General features: G+C 44.0%; 1 protein-coding gene across 4 annotated transcripts in view; it reads right to left on the reverse strand.

Annotated features, from left to right (window-relative positions):
* USP54 (ubiquitin specific peptidase 54) overlaps positions 1-19,192 on the reverse strand; it is a 263,766-nt gene that overhangs the window by 50,835 nt on the left and 193,739 nt on the right. For all 4 annotated transcript variants that reach the window (XM_024218696.3, XM_024218694.3, XM_024218697.3 and 1 more), the window contains exons 8-13: positions 17,019-17,165; positions 14,720-14,869; positions 12,509-12,677; positions 8,368-8,538; positions 4,187-4,318; positions 3,586-3,957 (exon numbers count right to left, since the gene is read on the reverse strand). In XM_024218696.3, the coding sequence (XP_024074464.2) occupies positions 3,586-3,957; positions 4,187-4,318; positions 8,368-8,538; positions 12,509-12,677; positions 14,720-14,869; positions 17,019-17,165 (1,141 nt within the window). The remainder of the gene's footprint in view (positions 1-3,585; positions 3,958-4,186; positions 4,319-8,367; positions 8,539-12,508; positions 12,678-14,719; positions 14,870-17,018; positions 17,166-19,192) is intronic.

The following is a 19,192-nucleotide window of genomic DNA, read 5'->3' on the forward strand; positions in this document are numbered from 1 at the left end:
CCCTTTTGGAGGCGGGAGGAATGGAAGAGGGGGTTTACCATAGGGCCTTGGAGATCTTAAGAACCTCTTTACGCACGGGTAGGGCGATCCGGGTGGGCATAGAGGCTGAGAGGACATTGAAGAGAGTGTCCTCTTGCTCCGCCATTTCCTGCACCTCCAGCCCCAAATTCTTGGCTACACACAAGTAATGCCTGATATTTCTTGAAATTGTCCGGCAGGTTAGCCCTTGAAGGTCCCGTGACTGCCTCGTCCAGAGCCGATGAGGAAGATTGGACCACCAGGAGAGGTCCCAGGGTTTCGACTACTGCTGGAGAGGGAGGCTTATGGGTGGGCACAGGCTCTTCCACTGCAACCTCTGAATGGGCCCCCGGCACTGAGCCTGGTGCGGTCGGTGCTGCCGACTGGAGTTCCGATGCAGCGAACAAAGAGCGCTGCAAAGGGGGCATCATCATATCCCACACGCTGCAATAAGGCCACTGCGCTGGCCACTGGCCGTGCTGCCACTGCGGTGACGCAGACGACGGTGCGGGTTCCGGTGCCCAATCCCACCAGTGGGGCCTAGGCAATGGGCTGAACTGGCCCTCCGTGCCAGAGGAATCACCTTCCTGCGACCAGGGAAGGGCTGTCAATCCCTGGGTTTGTTTACTGGTTGTGGCTACCGGCAACTGATGACCAGAGGTGGGAGACTGGTGTCAGTACCGGGGAGATTGGTACCAGTGATGGGGAGACCGGTGCCGAGACAAGGAACTCTCCCACTGCACCAACGATCAGGACCGACGTTGAGAAGACAACCGATGGGAGGACGACTGGTGCCAGGAATAGTATGGGAAGTATCGACCCCATACAGGTGAGTGACACTGAGGGAAACTGGACGCTAGTCTGAGCGACCAATGACAGGTCTCAGATCCTCGAGTCTTGGATCCTCAGCGTGGCGAACAGGAACGTCACCTCCTCTCTGGTGACCAGCAGTGTTCCGCCTGCCCCTTGAGGGGTCTTGGTGGCTGGCTTGCCTTCTTAGGGAGCCTTAGCTGAGTCCTGCAGCACCAGAGTCATCATCGGAACAGGTGGAGACCTGTGGTCTCTCTGCCCCTGGGGAGCCTGGGCAGATGACAGTGCCGGCAGGGGCATGGGTCCAATACCACTCCCAGGAGTTGGTGACGGACCTTTGAGGAGACTGGGGGCCCCAACCGGGGAGGCATGAGGACGTGGCTCCGGAGTAGCCTGGTGGGTAGGCCCAGGTCCCTTGGCCGTTGACCCTTGGGCCTTTTTGCTTGGAGCTAGGGAGCTGCACTTTTTTGTTTTCTTTTTCGGCACCGGCGATGGCGCTCGGTGCTGGGAAGAACTGGGTGCTGGCGGCGCACTGTGCATGGAGGCCAAGGTGCTCGGTGCAACCTGTCATGACGGCTCAGAAGCTGGGTGAAGGGCAGACTGCATCAAGAGGGCCCCAATACGAATGTGTCACTCTTTTTGGGTTCGGGGCCAAAAGTTCTTACAGATCTGGCACTGATCCTTAATGTGTGACTCCCCCAAGCACTTAAGACAGCTGCTATGGGGGTCACTAACAGGCATAGGCCTGTTGCAATCTGAGCAGGGCTTAAACGCGGGAGACCGGGACATGCCCCACCTGAGGCAAAGTCCCCACTGGGACCTTAACTAACTACACTTAACAACTTAACTAACACTATACACAAACTATTTAAAAAAGGCCCTAAGGCATGAAAAAACCACTAGCACTTGCTAAGCAAGGAAGGCCCTCCGACTAACCACCTCTGGCGTTAAGAAGGAACTGAGAGGGCGTAGGGCCGGCAGCGCCTGATATACCATTGCATGAGTGCGGCACTCCAGACAGCGCCACAGCTAACCCTACAGATACCACTAAGGCAAAAATCTCTGACGACTGCACACATGGGCGCATACACACCTAGAATGGAATCAACATGAGCAATCACTCGAAGAAGAACTACGAACTAACTGAGGTAAGAGAGGGCACTGCTGATCACTCCAACTCAAGCTAAATGTGGTAGAAAAGGAACTGGGGGATGGTTGGCTGTGCACTGCCATGTAACCGCTCGGAGCGGCGCGTGCATGGCCCAACCGGGTACTGCTACCACAAATCTCTGATTACAAGCACAGGGCATCAAGACACCTTAAGTGGAGCACCTGCAGGGACACTCCTCGAAGAAGAATCTCTCCTTCTGTGTAATTCTCCGCATTTGTGCACATAACTGTTTTGTGTACTAGTACCCACTTGTGCATTAGATGGTAAGATTTTTTTGGAGCAAGGATTTTGTTTTGATTCTCCATTCTCTGCTGATCTAGCTCTTTATGGCACTGTGCATTAAACATTATATGAAATCTATTTTAGAATTTTGGCATTCAGATTTTGATTACATTTTTAAATATAACTCATTATGCTTCTTTTCCTAATTCTTCATATTTTAGTGTTATCCCCTTTCTGATTTTAATGTGCATTCCTATTTGCCTTTGATTGGTTCCCCTCATGCCCCTTTTCTGTCCTTTCCATGAGTAATGGTCTCTCCCTCCTTCCTCAAGTTTTCTCTTTCCTCATTCCCATGATTGCTTCATCCCTTCCAATCCTCCTTAACTTCTAGATTCTCCCCATCAATTTCCTCCATCTCTCTCTCCTCTCATCCCCCTCAGGTTTCCCCAACAATACCTTGGTCATCCATCAACGCGCATCCTCTCCCCTACTCATTTCTCAACCATGGAATGGAACTCAGCAGCTCCAGCCATTTATGGGCCCTGGGGAACAGCACCAGAAGGTGTCTGATCGCCAGTCCCTTTGTAAGGCTTAGGGGATTTCTCTCCCCTAACTGGATGTGAACAAGACAATAAAGCTGCATGGATCTTTGTTGCATTCTCAGAGCAGGGGAAGAAGCCGTGGATGTCAGGAGCTCTTGCTTCCAAACAGAGACTTCCCAACCCAAAGCAGTGCAGAGCTGGGCTTTGGCCTCCATCTACAGGTGCAGTGAGAGGCAGGTCCAGGTAAACCATGGGTTGGGTGCTAGGGCTCACGACAGGCACTCAGAATAGAGAATGGTAGCTAGCAAGGGGAACTCTTTCATTCTCTAGCCCAAGACATCATGCTGTATATGCTGTGATTAGCAGGAGGAAGACAGAAGCGCAGAATATATACACCGGTCAGAGGGAGCAGGCCAGCCCTGGGGCACATGTTTGAGACCAATGCTTGAGAACATCCTGCAATACAAATTCTTAGTTGCCCAGCAGCCCAGTCCAGGCTCTGTTTCAGCCGTATACACAACGATGCGTCCCTTGTCTTTGCTTCCACAGGAATGGAATTTAACAGAATACAAGACTGGAGAACAAACACTCAAAATAATATATACACTGCACAGTGCATACATATACACAAACTTCATATGAACGCCTCACTATCACCAAAGCAACTACTGTGAAAGGATGGCAGTGTGCTCAAGAGTGTGACAAAGTTTGGCACTGCCACTACATAGTTTCCATACAGCAGTTGATGGTTATGATTAATTCTGCACCTAACTGTATTTTTCCAGTTACAACCCAACAACATACATCTCTCTCCCCCCTCACCTGCATCTTCAGAGAAGGGGCTGAGCTGCGTGTAGCCACAACGGTTCCTCTTGTCTTTACTGAAGATGCTGTCTATGTTCAGTGACTCCCTTTTGGGTCTCCAGGTCGGACGGTACTTGCTAGATGAACTGGATTTGGATTCACTGCCGGTACTCTCCATTTCCCAGTCGCGAGAATGCACAGGCAAGTTCCTGGGGCGCCGTATCTTTGACTGACCCACTACATTCCCTCCACAAGGAGAGCCTTGGTTGGTCTGGGCTGGTCGGTTGTGGATTATATTGCTGACTGTCTCTTTAAACTCTCTAAGTCTGCTGGTGCTGCTGGATGGCTTAGGGGCAGTTCTGGGGGCTTGTTTCTCCTTCAATGTTTCCCCTGCAGTATACAAAGGAGAAGGCAAGAGGAACAAAAATAACTTCATTTTAAACTAGTAGCACTATTCACAACATCTTTCTGAAGCCATACAAAGGGAAATCAGCAAAGGCAAGACAGGCCAAAACACACAGACAGGGAGACACACAGCAAGGGAGGTGCACTTACACACAAAGAATCACAAAAACACATACAGACAGAGTGACGAAGTAATTAAAACAATGACCCTTGCCTTCACTATGGTATCCTGACGACTGTATCTCATCCCCTTTTCGCCGAGACCGGCTAGAACTCCTCTTGCGGTCAGTCAGTGAGCTCTTTTTGGAAATATGCCTCTGATTACATTCACTGTCAGTCAAGTGTCCTGAAAGAATAAGAGAACACAGTTTAGATGACAAGAGTCTTTGGATTGGTTGTTCAACATTCTAAGAATAGTAGGCCCTTCTCACTCTTCCTGACCTGCACAGACACTTCAATGGTAACTGGCAGCTTCTAGTAAGCAAAGTCATTTGCTTTAAATAATTTGTATCTAAAAGTTTTTAAAAATAGTCACAAAAGAGCAACAAAGCAACTCCAGGGACTGTGTTAAATGAGAGAGATCATCCACAGAGATGGGAAGCAGTTGATTGTGCCTTGTCTCATAATGCTCCAGGGACACCATTATCTTGCAATAGCAACACTCCAGCAGCTCTCGCACTCAAACACACACAGCTCTTAAACAAACATGGCTAGTTTGATTTTCTTCTCCTCTCAAATTCTCTTTTGCGCACTACACAAAAATCTTTTCTTTGGTTCAACTGAGTTAGAAAATATTTGTTCACAATTTAGCACAGATTTTCCCTGTAAGCATTTGCCCTTTGGTAAGAGTGCCTCATCCTCACACCAATTTATTACCAAGCTAATGACCACAATAATTTTTCTAATTAAGTTTGAAATCCCTTGAAGTGAGATTACCAATAATGGTTACAAGTGTGTAAGCACTCAGTTTTGTGGTTCCTAAAGTCTAAGACCCCAAATCTGTAAACACATGCATTTGTGTGACTTTACTAACATGAGCAGTCCCATTCCAAATCAGGACTGCTCCCAAGCAGGACAAAGATGGAGTTTGGGAAGGAGATCCAAAGGCTTTCCAGCCTTTCCACCATCAACTTCAATCTGGCATAGGTGTAGTGAATGAAAACTCCAATTCCCTGACAACTGTTCAATGGCCTTTGTGGGAGGAGCTGATGGTCCCAATCCAATTCCTCTTCAGAGAACCCATGTCGCAGAACTTGCCATTACAATTAGCTTTTTGAATTCATCTTTTAAAATAAATAATATCAAAATTCAAAAAATATATTAAAGCAAAAGGAGAATTTGCTTTTTAGGTAGAGGTGCTATATCAACAAATAAAGATGTGACAGTGTGCACGCAAGGGCAACCCACCCAAACGGAGGCTAATGAGATTGAAACATCCTGTGTTTCAATTTGTCTGTGAAGCCAAGGAAGAGTGTGATTTTGTAGTAGGTACTCTTTAGAAAGAGGCAATATATATGGAAGTGGGGAAAATAAGGAAAGAACAAGAGAGGCGTCCGAAGGGAAGATTGGGGGGAGTGGTAGGTAAATTAGGATTTAAGTGCCTGAGCAGGAAAGATGCCATGAAGTGGGTTTGGGGGAACTCATTCTTTCACAACATGACCTTTGGATGCCAGCAGGCACATAATGTTATTCTGTCAGTCTGTAAGGATATAAGATATCTTGTAGCAGTTACCATGGTGATAAAAGGAGCCCATATTGCATTCAGAGTGCATAATTTCTTTAGCTAGCTCTAAAAAAAAAGTTCTTCCATTCTGATAGCAATGGTAGGTTAGGGCATTTCCAATGTTGTCACAGCAGCTATTTAAAGAGTACCACTGCTGCTAGAGTTGGGGCTCTTAGACATGGCAAGAATATGTAATATTTATCTAGTCCTAAAATGCACAATTAGCCACTGTGGACTGGGAGGTTGACAGCTTTACCAATACTCTCCTATATTTCCATCCATAAACTGGACAAGGTCACAGTATGTGCCACAGTCTCAGCGGAGGCACCAAGTACTAAATGAGCATGGAGTCTGAATTACCTTGTCCCCCTAACCGCGGTCCTTCCAGACCAGGGACAAAGTCTACTAGTGAGGCAGCATGGGAAAAGTTTGCAGTATCTGTATGCACGCTGTACCTGGGCTGTGAATTTCAATCTCCAGAGCTGTCAATCTAGCACCTTTAATTAATTTTGCTGAATTCGCTAAATTAACAAAACAGGATTTCTCCTAAGCATGCAACGAACACATGCAAAATCTGCCCCTTGAAGAGTATTTTTACATACTAGATGCCTCACATTCAAGCAATCATATGGATTAATAGGCAAACAGTGATGTCGATGGAAAGTATCTTTATAGCCCAAAGGCTGGGAGCATGGGGTTAGAAAAGGGAATGAAACCAAATCACTTGAGACAGATCCCAATGTGATCTTAGGAGTTTGAGCAGAGGAGTTAGAATTCACGCATTATTTAGCTTGATAGCATTGGCTGCCAGAAGTGGCAGAGGGCTAGCTCAACCATTCAGTGAGCCCTACCCATCCCCATCCTGACGTACCCAGGTGTTTGAGGGCAAATGGCCCCAATGGTCTTCCTTCCCAGGAAGGCGATGTGGGATGGGGTCCATAGAACTCTGGGGTGGAGAAGTGGGGGAAGTGGCCATTAATGAAGAATCCAGCTTTCTCACAGACTGATTCAATAGCAGGCGCAGTTGACAGGAGCGATGGGGTGGCTCCTTTACAGCCACTGGAGTCAGCATTTGATGGCTGAGCTGTTGCGTGAGGCTGGGAGATTAACTTTTTTGGGGAAGACTTGAGTAGGGAGGAAGGAGGACGGAAAAGACAAAGGGGGATGACGAAGTAGGGATTAACTAATATGCAGGGACTGAATATAGCTGAAGACTAGATCAGGAGAGAGGAGGCAGGTTTGAATTAGGCAGTAAGTGTGGGGTAAGAACTGGAGGAAAAACATGGGATAGAATTAGCAGGAGAAGAAATAAAAGGAGAAAGTCACTACACAAATCATGAAACTAATAATATAAATGTTGAATTTCATCTGCTCCTGTATTTTCATTCCCTCCCCCACCCCTCACCTCTTCTGTCTACTTTGACTGTAAGTGTTGCAGGGCAGGAGCCTCTCTAATTACATCTGTGTCATTTTGGGATATAAATAATGTCCCAGCATCTTAGGTTAACTAGGCTTCTTGTTGCTCTGAAGATAAATATAAGTTTAGGTTTTTCATCATCAAATTTTGCCCTACATTTCCCCTTGTCTGTCTGTCTCTCTCTCATCTAGGACTACTGTAGCAGCCTTATCTGCCAAACATTTAACCTGGAACGAAAAATATATCAACCAAAGGCTTGGAGTGCCAGTTACTGAATGCATGGTGAAGAATCGAAGAGCACCGAAGAACACCTGTTTGAAATCTAGTCTTTCACAAAGTCCGGTTCTTCATTGTGAGAAATACCTTCCCCAACTCTGGTCTGAACTGTAAATAAAAATTTGAACCACAGATGGATACATGTATGCTGTTACAAACAGGAGGGCAAGAACTTGCTGAGTGAAATAGTACCAAAACGTGCTGCTTGGAGAAATTTTGGTGTAACAAGGAGCTGTTCATTTAACAGGTATGCCCCCTTTGTGAACCCTGTTAGGTTTGGTGCACACAAAATTAGTTCAATTTACAGATATACTATTAACAGGTCACCCTTTTGGTATATGGAAAGTTCCACTCTTTTAACTAGTGTAGTCCTTTATTAGAAATTAATGTCAAAGCTCTGTGCTGCATTCAGGAACAGACTGGCCAGGTCACAGGCTGGATGCTTTGTGACAAGCACAGGCCACAGCTGACAGGGTAGCTCTACACCTTGAGACCTCCACCCTATCTCCTATTAGATTCTTCCACCAGACCCCTCACCCAGCTTCCTCCATAGTACAGATTCTCCTCTCACTCCAGATGCCCACAAACTTGCCTCCACAGTACAGGCAGACAGCTATTCTCTGACTTCTGTCCTACCCCAGTGCAGACGGATACCCATCCTCACTGCTGTCCACTTCAAGCAGAAACTCCCTCATGATCACATACAGGTCCTAATAGTGTGGGTTCCCTTCCCGTATAGCCTCAGCTACTTGAATGCAGGGACTTGCACATGCCACCCACTGACAACGTTTTGAAATAGTGCTTTGTCCAGCTGCACCATGCTATAGATTGTGGGCCATAATTCACCAGATGCCAGCACTTCAAAGAGCACCCATATGCCAATATGCCCTGGGCTGTATTTAAACAGATATTGTTTAACTAAGCTCTACTGTAATCTCCAGATTCACAATGGCTACATGAGCACAAAGGTGTCTGCTACCTGTGTCCCTGCTGCTTTGCGAAGCTGTGTCATTCTCCACATTGTAGATGACTGTCCCCTGCGAGTCAGAAGAGAAGTGACTGACCACAGACTCATGATGTGAGTGTTTATAGGGATAGCTGTCTGTAGAGGAGTCTGTCCTGGTGTCACTCGAGATGGAAGGCTCCCTCCCTAATGAAGGAAGTAATGGCAAATGTCAGCCTCTATTTGGGATATACAAATAAGGAGAGATTATGACAGAAAACAGAAACAGAATGGAGGAAACTAAACAGAAGCAAAGAAACAGGTTTAGGAGCAAAGGGATATGGAGAATCACCTACACAATATTCATAGATTCAAAGATGGTGGAATTGACTGGGTGGAGACTCATGTCATCTAGTCTGACCCCTTTTCATCTAGGGGAGAGGTCAAAAATATACTTTCCATAAATATGACTATGATGAAAACTTTACCAATCTCCACGTGAACTGTTAACAAATTAGTTAATTTCAAGATGATTTTGTTCTTTATTAACTAACAAGCCTATTAGCATAATTAAACTGTGGAACTGATTGCCACAAGATTGCACTGAGGCCAAAAACTAAGTAAGATTCTAAAAGAGAACTGGAGATTTATACGGATAACAAGAATATCCAGAATTATAATAGTTAGTGCTAAGAACTTTCAAAGAGATATTAAATTTCATGCTTTAGGGTTTAAACCAATCTAACTATTAGGGAATAGGACACATCTGCTTAATGCAAGGTATCTTGCACCTTTCCTCTTAAGCACTGGGTGCTGGCTGCTGTTGGAGACAGGTTCCTGCACTAGATGGACCACAAGTTTGATCGAGTATGGCATTTCTCGTATCCCTAAGCCCTTTAAAATATATATATACAGATTTCTCTTTCTGTCCTTTTTTCCTCAACCTGCAGGAAAAATACTTTGAGTAGTTTACAGGGTGTTGTGTAGGTACAACATACCCACCCACACATACCTGTGCACGTGATGAAATTAAAGAAACGCAAAACTGAACACATGAGCTCTCTATTTAGTTATGTAAGCATTTAGTTCCACAGCCACTTTGATTTCTTCTGGGAGCAAATCCAATAGTCTACGTAAAATTTCTGTGAAAGTTGTCTTCTGGACTCTCAAGCCTCCCCCTACTGGTTAAAAGTGTCATTATTCCTCAGAAATGTGGTGGGAGATCATGGTCATGAAAGGAAAGATGATCTTGGGTAGCAAGAGAACAATCCCATGGAATGCTTTGAGTATCAGGGCACGGAGCTTGAAATGGACTCTGTATTCAACAGAAAGCAAAGCTTCACAGGGAGGCATTCACAGTGAGCTTTATGACTATGCAGAGAGAGATTTGTAACATTTTGTACCAGCTGAAGCTCTCTCTAAAGAGCGTGGCTTCAGTCCTAGATATGATGAGATACAATGATTAGCATGAAGATCTGCTTCTTATAGGATAGGGTGCAATATTATGGTCAGTCACAGATGGGCAGATTGATTTAATCAGAAGGAAGAAATTTTTTTTTTTAACTGATGTTGTAGAGGAGACAAGTTCTTTGAAGCATTTCTCTCTTTCTACTAGCACCATATCAGTTTGTCTGGGTTCAGCTTTAGACAGTGCTCTTCATGCTTATTTCAGCTAGGCACTGATAAAGCTGGGAGATATATTATTGATGTTTGACATAAAGGAGTTGCAGAGCTAGATGTCATCTACATTCTGCTGGCACCTCAACCCAGCCCTCTCAACAGCTTCATATAGATATTGAATAATGTGAGGGAGAGGACCAAACCTTGTGGGACTCAGTAGTGAGGATTTTGGAAATGGAAGAATAGATTGCTCGTAATGACCGTCTGCGTTTAGTTTGAAAGAAAACACCTGAACCATTTTAGGATGTTTCTATTCAGCTCTGAAGCTTCTTGGAAGCAAGTCAGGATACAATAGGATCAGATGCTGAAGAGAGATCCAACAGAATGAGTATGGATGTACTTCCCTTGGAGGTCAACCAGAACTACAAGAACCGTCTTTGTAGCATGTCCCGGCCTGAAACTTGCCAGAGATACTAGCACCTAACAGGTGGCATTGGAGACTCTTTTTTGCAAAGTTCTCAATTAGCTTGCTTAGAAATCGGAGACAAGTCATTACGGGCTTTTCTACACTGGAACTTTACAGCGCTGCAATTTTTTCACTCAGGGGTGTGAAAAAACACCCCCTTGACTGCTGCAAGTTTCAGCGCAGTAAAGCGCCAGTGTAGACAGTGCACCAGTGCTGGTAGCTATTCCCCTTGTGGAGGTGGTTTTTTTATAGTGTTGGGAGAGCGCTACACAGCCACGTTAAAGCGCTGCTGCGGCAGAGCTTCAACGTTGCTAGTGAAGACATGCTCGAAGTGGTTGTGTACAAAATCTATTGTTGAGTGATGGTTTCATTAGTATTGATTGGAATGTTGCTTGTTTTAGGGTGCGTGATAGATTCCCCTCATTATATGATGTAATGACAATCTGTTAGTAGAGGCCCCAGATGCTCCCTACATCTTCACCAGCCAAAAAGCACAAGGACCAGAGTCACAGGTGGTGACCATGACTACCATAACTGCTTTTAAAACTAAAGATTTATCTACACAAATAATTAGACATGGCAAGTTGGGTTGTGAATATACCCCACACTAGCAAGCCGTGGTCTAAATATCCATATGTATCTGCTGACATGTGTTAACAGTTCATTAGAGCGCTTTGATCTAGTCTCTCTCTCAAAGTGCATTAACAAACTGTTAATGCACATCAGCAGGATGGACAGTTACACTGCAGCAGGCTAGCGCAGGGTAGATTCACACCCAGCTTGCCATGGTCTAATTGTTGTGTAGACAAGCCCAAATCGTGTGAATGGGTAGAATTCCTGGAAGGAAGGTGCTATTTTTCTGGTCCTGCGCTCAGACTGCTGTTCTTGGCAACCTATGAAGCCCTCCCAAACGCAGGTCAGCTTCTCTGTAAATATCCAAGAATAGAATCAGCCTTCCTCGCAATACTACCACAGTGTAAGCTCATGTACAGTTTATATCCACCACCACAATCTCTCTTTTTGATTGCTTTTAAAATGTGCCTCTCAAAATGCCTATACTTCCTCTTCTTTACAGGAAGCTCATCTCACTTCAGTCTGTTCAGTGTCCTAATTTATCCAGGTAATTAACAAATTAGCCTTCTCTTCATGATCATTATTTCAAACATTTAGCAGACTCAGAACTCATTTCCGAAGGCATCTTACTTGACCACATCCTTCCAATCCAATGGAACACCACCGACAGCACTGTGTTTTCTCTCCCTAATCCATTAGTGTATCATATCAGTACTATATTGCTGGATAATACAGGATATTTAAGAGAGAGTATTGGATTGGATGCCTCATTTAAACCCCAAGAGATTCATGTTGGCAGTCACTCTCTTTATGCATTCTGTATGTTCTGTCAAAAGCATTGATCACCTTCTCTTACGTTTTGTGCATCTCTGCTCCTGTTTCTTTCTTGTTAAAAACTTAGGATAATTTTATGAATTCAATCACTAGATAAATCTTATACTGTTCCCCTCTACACAAAGATCCTTCCATATTTTTGTGTCAGTATTTTCTCCTAGATATACTTAGAAAAGACAAATTTCCAGACATTTAAAATGACAGAGACCTTGAATGTTTTGTGATTAGATGGGTTTTTTGTAATCATTTGGCTCTCTTTATACATTTAAAAAGTAAAATTACATGCTCATCCTCTGGTTTAGCAATAGCATTTGGTCTCTTGAAATTCTGGCTGTCACAATCTGGGAATGCTCCAAAGACAGTGAATTCTGCCCTGGATGGAGTAAAAGAGGATGGCTCATCACATTACTTAACGGAAACCTTTCCCAGATGATGTTTGGTCTTAAAGAGAAGCCCTGAAAGCAAGTCTTTCAGGCAGGAGGATGTACTTGTAATTTATGGAGCTGTAGTTTGGAAGGGAAGGTTTAAGAGTTAAATACTGAGGATCCTTCTCAGGACTCTAGGTCAGCTTTGATCAGTGACAGAGACCTGGCTAGCAAAATATCACCCAAAATGAAGCAACATTTTTCTAACAGTTCAGCTGCAATGGAGATGGGCATAAAGTGTACAGTTCAGTCTGTTTACCTGAGTCCTCGCTATCATAGCAAGTCCTGCTATACTGCTGTAAATCCACCTGAGAGGGCAAGTCTTGCATTGACACTGGAGTTCCTCTTGGATCTGCATAAAGCAGCAGCAAAGGCTGATAATGACCCTTGATGCACTTTGTCACAACATCTTTCCACTTTGGACCAATCTGAATTAAAAAAACAACAACAAGAACAAGAACACTGCTCAGCTTTTCTTTTTACTTCTCTCAGGCAAACCAAGAGACTGGTTCTTAACCTCTTCATATGCTGCACTGTACAATCAAGTAACACTCCCTGAACACCTTCCCGCCCTCCCCCCCACAAGATTCTTGATGCCCAAGGTGACAAAGGACAAGTGATAAGTGATCACAATAAAGCTGCACTAATTCTTCCCAGAGCCCTACTCTACATTCACATGCTGAAGCATTTCATGCTTGTTATAAACTCTGAAATGTTACTGAAAGTAAAGATGTTAATTAAAATTGACATTTCCATGCCTTCTTCTGACAGCCACCATACTGCAAAAAAGGGACAATTTGTGATACCAGCTGGACGGGAGCCCACTGTCAGCAGACCAGAAACAGTTTATGCCTTGTTTTGATAATTGAGATATTTACTGTTTTATAGTTAAACAAAATTAATGTTTGCTAGAATATAGGCTTAAACTAATATTCTTTCCCATTCAGAGTTTACTCATGCTAAGAAAAACTTTTTACCACATGAAATTTCCCAACACTTCACAGACCAAAATCAGGGCACATTTTTAATGTTATAGCTTTGGTACTAATTAATCTATCATAATTTACAAAATGCATTAAGTAAAAAAAAATCAAACACGCAAACCACAGATTTCCAGCACTGGGATTAATTGAGATCACAGCTAACATTCGGTGAAGACTCATCCAGCATGCAAGGGGTTAAACACCTTGCTGTATAATCATTTCTTCTTCTGAAAGGTCAGCATGACTGTAGTTTCTGTTTTGGTGAGCTGGACTTTAATTCTTGCAGCCAGTATTCATTTGAAAACACTTCCCTGTGTTTTAGTACAGGTTTGCAGAGATGCACAGAACATCTACTCCAACAGGTCTGCTCCTTACACAGGTATTCTGTTACAGCACCGTATTATCCTTGGCAGGGTTTTACTGCAGAGGAACGTGACCAAGAACAAGTGGAAGGCTTATAGCTCTCCCTTAGAGACTGTGCTTGGTGAGATTACGGAAGAAAGCTTTCCTTTGTTACTTTTGTGCCTTTGTGACAAGGGGAAATAGAAGGGGAGGGGCATGAGATGAAGCCCAATGAACTAATGAGATGTAGTAACCATGTGCCAAGATCCCAGTGCTGATGGCTTTGGTGCCAAGCATTTCATCCTAGGCGGAGGGGGAAAAAAGGCACTGGTAAGAGAGGGAAGAATGCGCCTTAGGAAACAGCTACTAGAGGGGTGTGGCATCCAGATATTTCTACTCTAAACCTGAGGAGAAGGGACTCAGTAACAACACCATTTGTCAGGAGAGGGCGTGAGAAATACATCCAACGGCACAGGTGAATTGTAGGATTCCAGCCAACAGCATAAAGGCAAGACTGGCAGGCAATTAAACAGAACCAAAGAGAAGGCCTTTGGGCTTTCTGGTACCACTGAACAGTTGTCAGTTTACCTGGTACTGGTTGCCATGCAGGTCTCTGCTGTACAGAAGTCCACAGCTGTTTCAACTTTTGCCATCAGCAGTGCAGGCACCAAGAAATCAAAGAAAGGTCAATGGGAATTAAATAACAGTCTGAGGTGACACCACGAAGATCAGAAATAATGTAGATCAGAGGGACCCTCCCATCACATAACTAGAAGGCATCTTTGAATGGAGAAGAAATAGGATCCTGAACACTTTTTCTCTTCTTCCCTTTCCCCTTCCGGGTCCCTCAGACTCTTCACCCTCTCCCCTCTCTTAGGCCTTATTTTTATTTCTTTACGATTCTCCCATTTTAAATGGGTTATCCTCTGCTGCAAAATCAGGTCTTCTGGAGAAAGCATCTCCTCCATCGGACTTACAGAAAGCATTAGTTCGTTCAGAGAAACCTTTAGGAGCAGTGGAGTTAAGTAGGACCTCAGGTGTGAGAACACACACAAAGTTTCTGGAAATCTTTGGAAAGCGGTATGGATCTACACCCTCACCAAATAGTTCTTAGCATTTACAAAAATAATCTCCTATTTCCTTACCTCTTTGACATGGGCATCATCAAAGTACATCCACTTGCGGATCTTCGTTTGGAAGAAGAAGGTAGAGTAATGTTTTCCGTAGTAACAGATCATTCCCACCAAATACAGCTCTGACTGTTTTGCTCTGTCATCAGTTACTCTGAAAAAGAGCTTCAAGGGGTGCGGAAAAGGAGAGAAGAAAAATTATATAATAAAATACTGTGTTTCATTTGAAGAGCTAAAAATGCTTTACAGAGCTGCGTTAAGTGTTATATGCCATTTTTTCAGATGGAGAAATTAAGGCACAGAATGGTTAACTGATCGGTCCACGGTCATACAACAAGTCATTGGCAGAGGTGGGAACAGAATCCAGGTTGCCTGACAGCCCACAATTGTCTTGTAAGGAAGGCATTTATATCAATGATGTAATCCCCTGTTAGATTTTAAAGTGTATTTCTGCTCTGAAAATTAATAAAAATGGCACTTTCTTTCTCAACAAAAAGCCTACTCTCTGTATGTTTTCTGTTATATCTTGTGGCTCTACTGAGTGACTTTTAAAAAGCTACTCTTTACCTCTCTCTCTGCACTGCACAGCCAACACTGTTCTGGTATGGAAGAAGGAGCTGAAGTCTGTTCTGGCTCTAGCAAGGACAAATTTAAGTCAGTGGCCTTGTGAAGGTGTAACTGAGGGCAGTAGTGGGCCTCCAGAGTCTATCAGTGGTGGAGGCTTTCAGATCCCAAGTTGATTTGCAGGCCAGGCAGTCAGAAAAATCATGTGTTGACTTTTAAAATTGACCAAATTTCATTTAGAAATCACTGACACACAAAAAAGCTCTTTTGGAGTCACTTTTCAATGCATTACTGCTTTACATTTTAAGGGCCAAATTCTGTTCTCAAGTGATGCATCTGCAACTTAGTGCAGATTCATGCCAAATAGTTTAATTCGTTTCTCAGTGTTAAGTGAGTCACTAGTGATAATTCCTATTATGAGCCACACCAACAGTTTAGACCTCAAATTTAAGTTATTTTAAAAGTGCTGAAGTCTCAGAGGAACTGACCTCCAGAGTCTAATTACAATATAATATAACCATATTCAGTCACTGAGAAATTTAAGATACAACAACAGCCAGTACCTCCCAGTCTCTTGTGTTATCTCTAAAATAACTCCAGAGCTGGGACCAAATCCTTGGATGGGGTTACTTAGGAACAAGTTTTTTAAAAAAAAAACATAACACATTCTGGCTCCATTACAAACACAGACAGGAATAACTATTGTTCAAATGGAAACCCCCCCCACAAATATTGGTAGGGAAATAGACAGCTATTTTCAAAAGCGATTGGCCCAAATTAAAATCAGAAAATCTGCCTGAACATGGGAAAAATTTGGATTCAGATCTAAAATTGGCACTTTGAGGCCATTTCCAATTTTCAAGCACCTAAAGTGACATTAAAAATATAAAATTATTAGAATTAACATTTTAAAATATACAATTGATTAAGAACTAATATACAATTAAAAATTTTGTACAAGTGTGCTTGTCAGTGTTCTTTTAAATCTGATCCCAACAGTTGCAACTACCCACTAGTGCCAGGGAAGTAAAATGATTAGGTAAAGGACACACCACCTATCAGAGTAGTGGGACCATTTCCTTCCTCTCTTCTATTCCCCTCAGTATTATGTAGCAGATCTTGTTCAAAGAGCAGAGTACTCACAAAGGGGAGTTACCTAAACTATGGTAGTAAGGAAGAGCAAGGAGACAAATTGTTGATTTGATCTGATGCCAACAGTTTTTCACAGGCTTAGTGGAGCAGTCACATAGGACCCAATCCTTGGGTTGCAGGATTGGGATGATCAGAGGCAAAGGTGGCTGCATGTCATCAGGGCCGGCTCTGGCTTTTTTGCCGGGGGGGGCGGCCGGAGCCCCTGGGGCAGGGCCGCGAGCCCCGGCGGGTGCTCGGCTCTCCCGCCCCTCCCCCGGCGGCCAGAGCGCCGAGCCCCGGCGGGGGCTCGGCTCTCCTGCCCCTCCCCCGGCGGCCAGAGCGCCGGGGGCAGGGCGGCGAGAGGGCGGCGAGCCCCGGCTGGGGCTCGGCTCGGCTCTCCCCCCGGCGGCCAGAGCGCCGCGCCGCCCCCCTCCAGGTGCCGCCCCAAGCACCAGCTTGGGTGCTTGGTGCCTGGAGCCGGCCCTGCATGTCATGTTTATGCTCCCATGATCCCAGAATCAGAGGTGAACCTGCATTCTGAATGCATACAAGTGAACAGCACAGACATGTCTTGGGAAAAGGGGATTTTGAGAGATTGTCAAATGTGCAGTAGACTCACATCTCCAAGTTTGAGGCAGGTGCCCAGGCTGTGAATGACATCCTCAGCTAGATCAGAGTGGTCTGAATCCCACACCAGCCCAATGGTCATGATCTGGGGAGAGTTCATGAGCACACGACGTATACGGATCTTTTCCCCACAGTTACTCTGAAACAAAACAAAAATCCGCATAGACATTTTTTATAATTAAAACTGAATGGAATATACAACTTCACAGTTTACTGTATTACCACTGCAGGGTCTTGCCTCTTGCTTCAATATAGAAGGTGGCTGGAGTGCAGCAGATTCTACATGCTCAACATATGAAGATGGAAGAGAGAACAGCAAACTATGATGACTATGTGATGATTGATGCCAAATTCTGCCTGGTATTCACATGTGAATACAGTCAATTCTTCCTCAGATGAAGGATAACGGTTAGAAGATATAATTGCCCCAAGGGAGGCATGTAAAATAGGGAGTATGGGTAAAATTGGAGGGTGCTCAAGACTCCAGTGGGAATTGGAAGCATGGCTCACTTTTTATCACATATTATTGGTATCATTCTCTATTTTCTTTTCATCTGCACCCGTGGCTAAAAAGTACGTTTCACACTGTTGAATCATGAAAGATTTTAGCAAAAATACCAGCTGACTGCACTCCATGATCTCAGTTTATACAAATCCAGATCATACTGGATTCATTAAGATTAGACAAATATCAGACAATATTCAGCAAATACTTGGAATCATCCATAATGCCAGATCAAAAAGAGATTCATTTATTTTCTTATAACTTAATACAAAGAAAGCCTTTTATAGAATAGAGGGGAACTTTCTATTTCAAGTCTGTCCCATATTGACATTGGCCCTCAGGTGCTTAAATGGATAACTGTTCTTAACCTGAGCCCAAAAGGAGCTGGGAGAGTTAATGTGGTTAAATTTACCATGTTTGAATTACACAGAGGGATTAGGCAGGGATCTCCATGGTTATTTTTATTTTTTGCACAGATCATGAAACCTTTTGCACAGGAGATACAGGAACAACGAACCTACCTATCACAAGAACAAAACTTGCAGGAACACATCAGAAAATAGCTTTATATGCAGATATTAATTTTATTTATACAAAAATTGTCAGTATTTCCCTAAAATTAGTTTCTATACAAATGCATGACTTGGGAAAGCATCTGGATTTAAAGTAAATTATGCCAAATCTGAAAAGCTAGCTACAGATTTGCCAGATTCTGAAAAGTCAATCCTCCAGAAAGCATTTGGATATGAACGGGCAACAAATTCTATAAATACCTGGGAATTCAAAACTCAAACAACCCAGAAGAGCTCTACAGTTTAAATGTTAGACCACTACTTTAGCATATGAAAAAAGATCTGGGATGCTGACAGAAGTATACAATTTCTTGGTTGGGAAGAGCTGCCACAGTCAAAATTAATATTTTGCTAAGGATATCTTTCTGGTTTCAAAATCTTTCTGTGACCATCCATAACACCCTAGCAGGAAAACAGAAGATGTTATCAGAATGTACATGGAGTAAGTAAAGAGCAAGTGTGAGTGCAGATACTTTGTACGGTCCTATTAAACAGGATGGACTAGATCAGCGGTTCTCAAACTTTTTTTTTCTGAGGACCACTTGAAAATTGCTGAGGGTCTCAGCGGACCACTTAACGATCTTTCCAAATGTTGTTTGTACCATTAGCTAACTATTGTAAAGCGCTTTGGATAAAAGCGCTATATAAAAAAACCTAATAATAATTAATAATAATAATTAACTTTTTTTGTTCTACAAATAAAAGCACACAACTCATTTTCATATAAGTAGTTTTACCTTTCTAATGCGATGGATGTGCCCCCTCTCCCCTGCCGCAGCAGGCCCCAAGCTGGGGCTGGGAAGTAGGGGGGGGGTCTCTCCCTCTCTCCCCACCGCAGTAGCTGCTGAGCTGGGGCAGGGAAGGTGGGCCGTCTCTCCCTGGCAGCCACAGCCCTGGAGCTGGGGAAACTTGCCTCTTTCTCTGGCTGCCGCAGCCCTGCACATCCCAAATTCCCCCCAACCCCTCTTCTCACCCCACTGCCCCCTCCCACCTACACCCTATTCCTGCCAAGGCCACCACCTCACCTTACATGTGCATCTTCTCCAGGGTCCAGGCAGCTAATTAGTGGAGCCACGCCTGCACCCTTAA

This window comes from Terrapene carolina, unplaced genomic scaffold (assembly GCF_002925995.2).
Source record: "Terrapene carolina triunguis isolate 2854851 unplaced genomic scaffold, T_m_triunguis-2.0 Scaffold310, whole genome shotgun sequence".
In the NCBI taxonomy this organism is placed as follows: Eukaryota; Metazoa; Chordata; order Testudines; family Emydidae; genus Terrapene; species Terrapene triunguis.